We start from the raw sequence: 11,285 nt of genomic DNA on the forward strand, positions 1-11,285 counted from the left end.
GGAGACATAACAACAGAACCTGAGGAAATCCAAAACTTTATCAGATCCTACAACAAAAGGCTATACTCAACAAAACTGGTAAATCTGGATGAAATGGACAAATTTCTAGACAGATAACCAGGTACCAAAGTTAAAACGGGATCAGATTAATGACCTAAATAGTCCCATATTATTTAAAGAAATAGAAGTAGTCGTTAATAGTCTCCCAACCAAAAAAAAAAAAGAAAGAAAGAAAGAAAGAAAGAAAGAAAGAAAGAAAGAAAGAAAGAAAGAAAGAAAGAAAAAGAAAAGAGAGACCAGGACCAGATGGGTTTAGTGCAGAGTTCTATCAAACCTTTTTTGAAGACCTAATTCCAATTCTCCTCAAACTATTCCACAAAATAGAAACAGAAGGTACTCTACTCAATACATTCTGTGAAGCCACAATTACTTTGATACCTAAACCACATAAAGGCCCAACAAAGATAGAGAACTTTAGACCAATTTCCCTTATGAATATTGATGCAAAAATACTCAAAATTCTTGTTAACCGAACCCAAGAACACATCCAAACAATCATCCATCATTACCAAGTGAACTTCATTCCAGCCATGCAGGGATGGTTTAATATGAGGAAATCCATCAATGTAATCCACTATATAAACAAACTCAGACAAAAACCACATGATTATCTCGTTAGATGCTGAGAAAGCATTTGACAAAATCCAACACCCATTCTTGATAAAAGTCTTGGAAACATCAGGAATTCAAGGTGCATACCTAAATATAATAAAAGCAATATACAGCAAACCAGTAGCCAACATCAAACTAAGTGGAGAGAAGCTGAAAGCAATCCCACTAAAATCAGGGACTAGACAAGGCTGCCCACTTTCTCCCTATCTATTCAATATAGTGGTTGAAGTCCTAGCCAGAGCAATTAGACAACAAAAGGAGGTCAAGGGGATACAAATTAGAAAGGAAGAAGTCAAAATATCACTATTTGCAGATGATATGATAGTCTATATATAAGTGACCCTAAATATTTCAAGAGAGAACTCCTAAACCAGATTAAACAGCTTCAGTGAAGTAGCTGGATATAAAATTAACTCATACAAATCAGTGGTCTTTCNCTACACAAAGGATAAACAGACTGAGAAAGAAATTAGGCAAACACCACCCTTCACAATAGTCAAAATAATATAAAATATCTTGGGTGTGACTCTAAGGAAGTGAAAGATCTGTATGATAAGAACTTCAAGTCTCTGAAGAAAGAAATCAAAGAACTTAGAAGATGGGAATATTAGTTGTATTTTTTAATGTGAAGAGTTAAATGTACTATCTTTACCTGGAATGCCTTTCATTAAATATTATGCTAGAATTACTGGTAATTTGTTCATTCTTCTGCCTCTAGTGCTGATAATAGCACTAAGTCTGTAGTAACAACTTAATATGTTTGGTTGATGTATCAGGAGCATGTGTGTTTATGCATAAGATGTTTCAGAAAGAAATAGATAATACATAGATTCATGTATCCTATTAGTATTATAAATCCCAATGGGAGTTTTTGAAATTTTGGAAAAAAAGAAAGTCATCATAGAGTCTATTATATACTAAAACATATAACTTACATATAACAATTTGTTAATGATATCACCTATATGATGTATTCATTTACTTGTATATTTGTATATGAATGTGTCTGAATCCACTAAAAATTTTTTCTGAGTGACACAGAGGTTCCACTTGATTGGTAGTCATTGTAATAAAACTATTTTATGCTTCTTAGCATCTTTTAATGTTCCATTTCTATAATATACTATATTTTATATTAATAGAATAATATAGAAAAAACTAACTGAAGCAAATAATACTAATTTTTTTCAGTGACACATTTGATATTGCCTGGAATGTCAGAACTGGTATTCGCCAAAGCAGACTACCAACTAGCAATGCTTCCTTGCTTGATAAAGATGGGATATTTGCTAATTCAGCAAGCAGCAAACTCCTGGAAAGAGCTCATGGAATTCTCACGTCAGTAATTGGTTATTAATAGAATTTTAAAAGGACTATTTTACTAAATTTTTTACTGAACAAATAATGAGAGATGAAGTATTGTTTTCATGTGTATAACTTTGATTGAAAAAGAGTAAAATTACTTAGTTTTTAAAACTATGAATTTAATGCATTATATCTATCATTACTTTGTTTTCTTTTTCAGTTTACCTATTCACTAGTAAAACTCAAACGGTTAAATGTGTTAATTTCAGAGAATGATTATTATTTTCTTCTAGAGAAACAAAAAAACTCAGCTTTTTTTTAAGATTTCCTGTCCTTTTTTACCATTACTGTTCTTCAGATCTAGCACTTTGACAGGAAAATCCAATGTACATGGTGAGTGGTAGCATGTGTAGTGTCATCTCATGCTTACCTTGCACTACCTGATGGCAGAACTAGCTTGGACATTGATATAACTAGGCATGATGTTCCATTAAACTCCAATAGATTTTAGTTGATAGCATTAATGTATTTTAGGCTTTTCCAAGCATTTATTTTAATGTGTCATAAACTAGATTTATACCTGAATTGGTGTCCTGAATCTCTATGGAAGTAATTGCTTAATAGTAATTTACATAAGTCTTGCTCTACTCTGGAAATGTGTCTTAACTCACTTAAGTCTTTCAACAATGCTAAGAAACATGTTGTCTCACTTTCCTCACTTTATAGTCTATCCTAGTAAACCCAAGGGTTAGAGAAGTTGTACTTTGGTAGGGGGAACCTATTCCTGACAGGCCTTTATAACATCTCAGCCAGCATTCTAAGCACTGAGCTGCTGTATTTGTTCTTTTTCTGAACCCTTAATAAAAAAGTTCATTTTCATTTATGAGAAGGAAAAATGAATAGAAAAATTTTAATTTCTAAAGTGAAAGATGTTTTGTTGAAATGTATATTTTTAACTATTTATGAAATTTAGGCATATCTTAAAAGTCTTAAAATGGTAGAAAGAAATCTTGGTAGGTGTTGGAAAGTAGAACCCTAACTACATATAAGAAATCGAAATTTCGGGTTCAAAAGTACAGTCCCACTTCACTAATCTTCAGGCACAACTCTGCTTATTCCCAGGGTACAATGCTGGTGCTCCCTCTGTGTCTTGTCTTCTCTTACTTTTTTCTCAGTAATATCTGCTTGATTGAGTCAGATAAGGTTTTGTATAGAGAGGGCCCACATTCTCCAAAGGAGTGGTTTAGTTGTCCTGAGAAGGCTCTTTTATCACTCATTTATACTGTAGATTTTTAATTTTTCTTCTTCTAATGAATGTTTTGTCTTTATAGGAGAAACAAAAATTTCCGGTCAAAACCTGTTCTTCCAAAGGTGAGTACTAAGGAAATACTTTTTTTATTTTCTTGTTGAGTAACTATTTTTTATTATTTGTGTCACCAATGTTTATAAATCAAGGATAAGAAAAACCTTATTTATTTCCAAAATAAAGATTATATGTATTTTGTTGATTCCATTTATTTATTTATTTGTTTATTTGTTTGTTTGTTTGTTTATAAATAAAGATTTCTAAGTACACTGTAGCTGTCTTCAGACACCCAGAAGAGGTCATCAGATCTCATTAAAGATGGTTGTGAGCCACCATGTGGTTGCTGGGATTTGAACTCAGCCATCTCTCCAACCTGTTGATTCCATTTTAAAAGTAACAAGTCTTTTAGGAAATGGACAAGCCTAATAGTTCAGGTAGATAATTACTTGTGGCAAATACCACCGTCTAGTTTCTATAAAAGCTCTGAATATACAAATTCTGTTTTATAATTGGTACTTTCATTTTTTTTGAGTCAGCTTAAAGTGAAAATCTGAATTCTGAGAACATTTCTAGTTTATTACAGATATTACACAGTATTACTATAAAGAGTTAAATAGTCTGTTGTAAATACTTAGTTCTGCTGTTGTAGTAGAAACACAACTTTAGATAATATGAAATTGAACAAGTATGTCCATATGCTGATAAAACTTTGTTTATGAACACTGAAAATTACAGTTATGAAATAGTAACAAAAATAATTTGATGTGGGCTGGTGAGATGGCTCAGCGGGTAAGAGCACCCGACTGTTCTTCCAAAGGTGCAGAGTTCAAATCCCAGCAACCACATGGTGGCTCACAACCATCCTTAACAAGATCTGACTCCCTCTTCTGGAGTGTCTGAAGACAGCTACAGTGTACTTACATATAATAAATAAATAAATCTTTAAAAAAAAAATAATTTGATGTGTGAGGTCACCTAAACATGAGGAGCTGAATTAAAGGTGCTTAATTAGGAAGGTTGAAAGGCATTGCTGTAGACCATGGGGAGAAGCTTTAAGCAGGTATTTAAGGGATCCACTTTTTATTGCATTTCCTTTCCAAAATAAGAGATTTAGTACAAGCAGAAGTCTAGTAATTCAGTAGAGGGATTCATGAGTAGACAAGATCAAGGAGAAAAAATGACAAAGACTGAAAATGGCCCAAGGGACTTAAGGGATATCATCAAATGGAAGAATCTGTATATTATTAATGTATCTGAAGACAGAAAGAAAGGGACAGAAAATGACTTCAAAGAAATAATGGCAGGACAGTTCCCAAGTCTAGGGGAGTAAATAACAATCCAGAGCCAAGGCAGTAAATACTATAAATCTAGAGAGACCCATATAAGACATATATAATCAAAATAGTAAGATAAAAATTAAAAGCTGTATCATGTTGTATATATGTCTCATAACCCCATTACTTAACAATCCTAGCTTTCAAAATGGAGACAAATTGTTTCAGACAAAAGCTGAGAGTTTAGAACATGATACATGTCCCTTGTTAGAAATACTATAAACAGTCCTTCAAGCTGCATATAAATGGTGTTAATTAGTAATGTGAAAATATAAAACAAAACTGAATGGTAGGGACCAAAAGCCATTTGGGTATAGTAAGTAGCGTGCATCTATATATATTTCTAATGTTTGTATAGCAAGATGGGAATTAGAGACAGAAGAATTCCCAGAAGCTCATGGTCTGTCTGGCATATGTAGTAGCAGAGTAAGGAACTGTTTCAAACAAGGTGAATGTTGAACGGTATGCCAGAACCCAGATCTCTCAAGTAAACACCTTTGCTAAAATTAAATGGCTTTGCTTTTTATACTTTATGTAGATGGCATCTCATCCCATTGATGAGTGATGAGCTTCACATATGATTAATCAACATGGAGGAAAAGGGGGAGTGCCCTAAGCATTTCGATGGAAAAACAGTTTTCACAATTGGAAATAATGAAAACTGTCTGATATATTTTTTATGTATTTATTACACATACACATATATAATGTTTTCCCCTTGTCTTTAGCATTTGCTGGAGGTAAATTCTTTGAAGCATCTGACAAGACTGACCCTTCAGGATCGAATTACCAAATCTCTTCTTCATTTGCACAAGAAGAAGAAACCTCCCAGTATCAGTGCCCAGTTTCAGGTTATTACCTATTTTACTCTTGCCAAACAAAATCTGTTTCTTTTTTTCCAGATTGTTGAAGGATCAAAGTGAATTACAAGATCGTTAATGTGATATGTTTCATATGTGTAAGAAGCCATAGTATTGAGTTCTTTTATGAGAAAGGGAGTTAGATTGCATTTCCAAGAATCAAAGGTTTTTCTTTAATAAAATAGAAAGTAGAGAGTACATTAAACCCAAAGCAAGTAGACAGAAGAAAAAAAACATAAATAGAATTCTGTGAAGCTATGATCAGAAGAGGGGCTGGAGAGATGGCTTAGCAGTTCAGAGTGCAAATATGCTTGCAGAGGATTCAAGTTGGGTTCTTAGCACCCACATAAGGTGACTTATATCCTTAGTCCACCTCCCAGGGATCAGGTTCTCCGGGCCTTTGTGGGCAGCGGCGCTATATAGTACATAGATATACACAGACACATATACATACATACATACAGACAGACAGACAGACAGACACACACACACACACACACACATAAAATCTTGAAAAAAATTTTACAAGGAAAACAAAACCTAAAGACTGTTGGAGTAAGTAAACAAAAAGCCAAAAAGCTTTGGCTCTTTAGCAAAAACTGGTATGCCACTAGCCAGGATATCTGGAATATATATACAAAACCAGCTATAGAAGAGAGAGCATCACTACATCCTCTACAGACATTAAATTAAGGTAGTGCTTCTTTTTCTGGATGACTTTAAAAGCTGGTCAGAATGGAAGAATATCAGGGTAGAGCATGGTCACATATGCTGTAATACGAACACTCTGAAGGCTGACATAGGAACATCAAAGTTAAGGTCAGCCTGAGCTACATAGCTTGTTATAGGTTGGTCAACCTTGAACAAATATAAAGGTCCTACCTACAAACAGAGATAGGAGCAAGGAACAAAATTACCCAAAATGTGCATTTGAATAAAGTTACTTAATGAATGTGAAAAGCAGTGAAAAATTATTCTCTCTTTAGAGTGTTCTAAAATGCAACTGCAATAATAACTATTGCCAGAGTATCTATTTTTAAGATTAAGATTAAACTGTATTAGTTATCCTCAGCAATTCTTGATTTAACCTGGATGGGAATACACATAATTTTTTTTTTTTAGAAACAAATTCTTCTAGGTATGTATAGAAGGTTTTTTTTTTCCATATTTTGCCATAGTTGTTTATAAGTCACTTGTTGTCAACTCTTGAGTAGAAGAGCATTCTAATGACACAACTTTTATTACAGGCCTCCTTAAGCAAGCTGATGGAGACACTTGGTCAAGCAGAACCATATTTTGTAAAATGTATTCGCTCAAATGCTGAAAAGGTAAAAGTATTGTATACATGACAGCATATCACTCAGCTTACTTCAAAATGAAGTCCGAATTCCCTTCAAGATAGAGAGGAACTGTGCATTTATTTTATTTTATTTTATTTTTTGGTTTTTCGAGACAGGGTTTCTCTGTATAGCCTTGGCTGTCCTGGAACTCAGTTTGTAGACCAGGCTGGCCTCGACCTCAGAAATCCGTCTGCCTCTGCCTCCCGAGTGCTGGGATTAAAGGCATGTGCCACCATGCCTGGCTTGTGCATACTTGTGGTTTTTTTCTAAAGATTTATTTATTTATTATATGTAAGTACTCTGTAGCTGTCTTCAGACACTCCAGAAGAGGGCGTTAGATTTTGTTACGGATGGTTATGAGCCACCATGTGGTTACTGGGATTTGAACTCCGGACCTTCGGAAGAGCAGTCGGGTGCTCTTACCCACTGAGTCATCTCACCAGCCCCTTTTGGTTTTTTCGAGACAGGGTTTCTCTGTATAGCCTTGGCTGTCCTGGAACTCACTTTGTAGACCAGGCTGGCCTCGAACTCAGAAATCCATCTGCCTCTGCTTCCCGAGTGCTGGGATTAAAGGCGTGCACCACCACGCCTGGCCTTGTGCATACTTTTTGTACAGAAAATAATACTCCATAAATATTATCTATAGCTAGCCTTTATATTTCCACACTTATACATCTATAAGTTATTTGTGGATTTGACTTAGTATGTACTAGAATTTGAGGGGCAAGTATTACTACCCCTTGAAATTCCATGAGAAAAAAATTTTTTTTCCTGTGAAAATTTTATATACTCTTAAAAGCTAATTAATCTCCTCTGTTCTATATAGTCTATATTTCTTGTTTAGAAATTTTTACTTATACCTTTTCTATTGCAGTACCTTTAATTAGCACTTGTCAAAATATAATGTGTAAATATGTTTCTCATTTTTATGTTCATTAAAGGAAAAAATAGCTTGTATCTAAAAAGCTTAAATACAGTAGATATTAAGTTCATCTTTCTTGATTATTTATTTGCATGCATATGTGCACATTGCCACAGTACACATGTAGAGGTCAGAGGACAACTTGTAGGAATTATCAGCTGTATTTTACTTTATTTTAATAATCAGTCTGCTTTTCTGCTGTTTAAAAGCTTTGTGTTGGGGCTGGTTAGATGGCTCAGCAAGTAAAGGCTCTTGAGCCGAGCTTTATCACCTTTGTGTTCTCAGAACCCACATGACAGAAGGAGACTGATTCTCATAAGTTGTCCTCTGACGTCCATTGTGTGCTATGGTATACATATACCCGCACATATACACACAGTAGTTGAGTTGCTTCATTATTCCATGGCTTAAATATTTCATCTGTGCAATGATCTACTATAATTATAATATTAATTTCATAGTCCTTTCTTGAGTATTAACAGCTTACAGCTATGAAGTGCTTAGTTCCTGCTTGTATTAAATAGAAGTTTAAGTTTCAATTACTGAGACTTCGCTGTTCAAAAGTTGAATTAAAATGTATCAGGTCTCAGGATAAGTTCTGAATATATGTAACATATATTTAGACATATAACACATACATATTTGCTGTTTTTAACAAAATCTCAATCATTCAATTTTACCAATGAAGATTCAGAATGTAGATGCTGGTGTGAAAGCCTGCTAGCTCAGAGAGGCAGAGAAAACACCCAGCCCAGAAGGCGGACTGTTCTTCTCAGCCAGTATCCCAGAAGGAAAAGGAAGTTGTTGTTCTTCCCTTCCACTTCCTGTACATCTCTCTATCCATCCTCCTGACTTCCTCTTACTCACTATGTTTTTTCTATGTTCACTCCTGTCAACTGGCTGTTGGCTTTACCTCTTGTCCTAAGGTTGACCTTATTTAATCCTGATTACATTAAACAGAAAGCTCTTGGATTAATTAATTTCTAGCAACTAGAAACAGGTTTTTCCAGTAAAGAAGAAAAATACAATTTTGAGTTTCACAGTGTGATTAAATATCCTGCAACATATGTTAGCTCCCACTATTATTTAATATAAATTATTCATTTGATTTTTTTCCTTGATAGCTTGTATGTTCCATTTGGGATTGACTTAGAGGATTATTAAAAATAATATTATGAGACTGACCTGGAAGTAATGTAAGAAGCTACAAATACATCTCTTTAGACTGCTTAGAAAAGTAGATTCCTAGGGGTGGTGAGCCTCTTTCCTGTGAGTGCCTATGTAGTAAAGCAGTTTTAACATTCCCAGGACTACAAGGATTTTTTCCCCTCTTTTTTCTGTTTGATGCCTATGTCGTAAGCAAAAGTATTATAGAAATAAACAGTTCTTGCCTTTTATTAGGAGAATTTTGTCAGTTCTAAGCCAAGGTGACAGATGAAGTAGGTAAGTTATTTTCTTGGTGACAGTACTAAACATCTTGATGAGACACAAAATTCTAAACAACAAAATTCTTAGTGCCATTAGTTTGTAGTGGCTGAGCTATGTGTAAAGCCGTTGGACATTTACATTTCTACTGAGTATTGCTGGTCCTTTGCCTTTATGACCAGAAGAACTTAGAAAGTTGATTTCTCCTTCATTACTCTAAGGCAGGCAATCATTTTCTCATAAGTTACCACTTAGGAGGAGAGCTGCATCTTAATCCCTTAGTCAGTCCGTGGATACTTAAAGTTCAGCTGTACTTTTAAGACAAATCTGAATTTGGAGAATACTAACGTTTTTCTTTGTGTGTTTTAGCTGCCCTTAAGATTCAGTGATGCCTTGGTACTAAGACAGCTTCGGTACACTGGGATGCTGGAAACAGTTAGAATTCGCCAATCTGGATATAGCTCCAAATATTCTTTCCAGGTTATATGTTTCTTTCATATATTTAAATATAAACATACACAAAAAACACATATATTCACATCACATAAATTGTTTGTACATATCTTGCTTTATATATCTATAGATATAGACATCTTCGGGACTCATTTGCCCCTTTTACTATTTTTATACAAGTTGTAAAAGCATTAAGAAACTACTCAGGCTTTTGGAAGTACAGCAGTACTGTTGAACATGTGTCATGACAGAATTTAGTACTTGGCTATCCTCATTTGCTCTGAATGTTTGCCAATATTTAGTTTAACCATAATTTAGCAGTTTTCACACTGATTTTTCCCCATAATTGAAATAATTCAATGAGAATTAACTAGACAAATAAAATGTTTCAGTTGGTTTTCCCTGAAGTTTCTTAGTAAGATGTCTTATCTATGAAGCTATAGAATGTTACTCAGTAATCTGTTCTGTATGAAAAAGTTATATTGGAACCTTTCAGGAACTGAGCAGTTTTTGCTGTGTGGAAAGAGAAAACATGATTCTCAATTGTATGTTGCAATAGCTGCTGTATTTCCTATCATTCCCTTTCTAAGATTTCAGTTTCTTGCTAAATGACTTTTTCTTTTTTGTTTTTTTGTTTTGGTCTTTCTCAAAAAGAATAACAAACTTCTGCCCTTCTTTTTAAATTCTGTTTCCATTTGGTAGCATAATGTTTCAAACTCAGTATCTTTCCTTCTATTGGTTTTAAAACTATGTTTTTAAAAGATGTTTTTAGTTTTATTTTATGTTGCCTGCATGTATACCCCATGTGAGTATAGTTCCTTTTAAGGGCAGAAGCAGGTGTCACATCCTCTCCAACGAGTTACAGATTGTTGTTAGCAGGCGTGTAGATACCTGGACTATAACCCAGACCTTGGAAGAGTGGCCAGTGCTCTTAATCATCTTGCCTGCCCCTCCTATTTATAATTAATACTTTGTCTTGTTCACCCTAATTTTTTCTTAATAAGTTTTGTTCTTTGACAATTTCATACATATACATACATATATATGTATGTTTATATATATATTTATTTATATAATATATATATATTATTTCTGGTTATTCCCATACTTCTCTTACCAGTTTTCTACCCCTCCCAGTTTACCTTCTACTTTTAAAAGAATGAGGAAACAGGCTCTAGAATAACTTCACTTGTGTGGCTCACTGCTCTCTTACAGAGTATTTTGATATTTTCCCCTGTTGCCTCACTTTAAATAAAGTTTTATTTTTACTAAAAGACTGAGAAACCCATCAATAAGAGGGTAGTCTGTTTAGGGCATAGTTCTCATCTAGTACTTTGTAATCTGATACCATTTTCGTTTTGCTTTTTTAGGATTTTGTGAGCCACTTTCACGTACTTCTTCCCCAACATATTATTCCATCTAAATTTAATATTCAAGATTTCTTCAGAAAAATAAATATTAATTCTGATAATTATCAAGTTGGAAAAACCATGGTAAGTGTGTATGGCCTTAGTCAAAATTGAGAATTTTTTATATTTTAATAATACCTGTCTTTGTCTATGATTTTTATGAAAAGATAGTTTGCTTCAGGTTATTACAAGGCAATTAATGAAGCTAGATGGTTCTCTCTCTCTCTCTCTCTCTCTCTCTCTCTCTCTCTCTCTCTCT

The 11,285-nt window shown here is 34.1% G+C and overlaps 1 protein-coding gene across 4 annotated transcripts in view; it reads left to right on the top strand.

The window, feature by feature from the left end:
- Positions 1-11,285, top strand: part of Myo9a (myosin IXA) — a 186,638-nt gene that overhangs the window by 106,202 nt on the left and 69,151 nt on the right. For all 4 annotated transcript variants that reach the window (XM_029543622.1, XM_021207762.2, XM_029543623.1 and 1 more), the window contains exons 17-22: positions 1,864-2,010; positions 3,309-3,348; positions 5,346-5,468; positions 6,725-6,805; positions 9,534-9,644; positions 10,988-11,110. In XM_029543622.1, coding sequence (XP_029399482.1) covers positions 1,864-2,010; positions 3,309-3,348; positions 5,346-5,468; positions 6,725-6,805; positions 9,534-9,644; positions 10,988-11,110 — 625 coding nt within the window. The remainder of the gene's footprint in view (positions 1-1,863; positions 2,011-3,308; positions 3,349-5,345; positions 5,469-6,724; positions 6,806-9,533; positions 9,645-10,987; positions 11,111-11,285) is intronic.

The sequence above is a fragment of the Mus pahari genome, chromosome 10 (assembly GCF_900095145.1).
Source record: "Mus pahari chromosome 10, PAHARI_EIJ_v1.1, whole genome shotgun sequence".
NCBI lineage: Eukaryota > Metazoa > Chordata > Mammalia > Rodentia > Muridae > Mus > Mus pahari.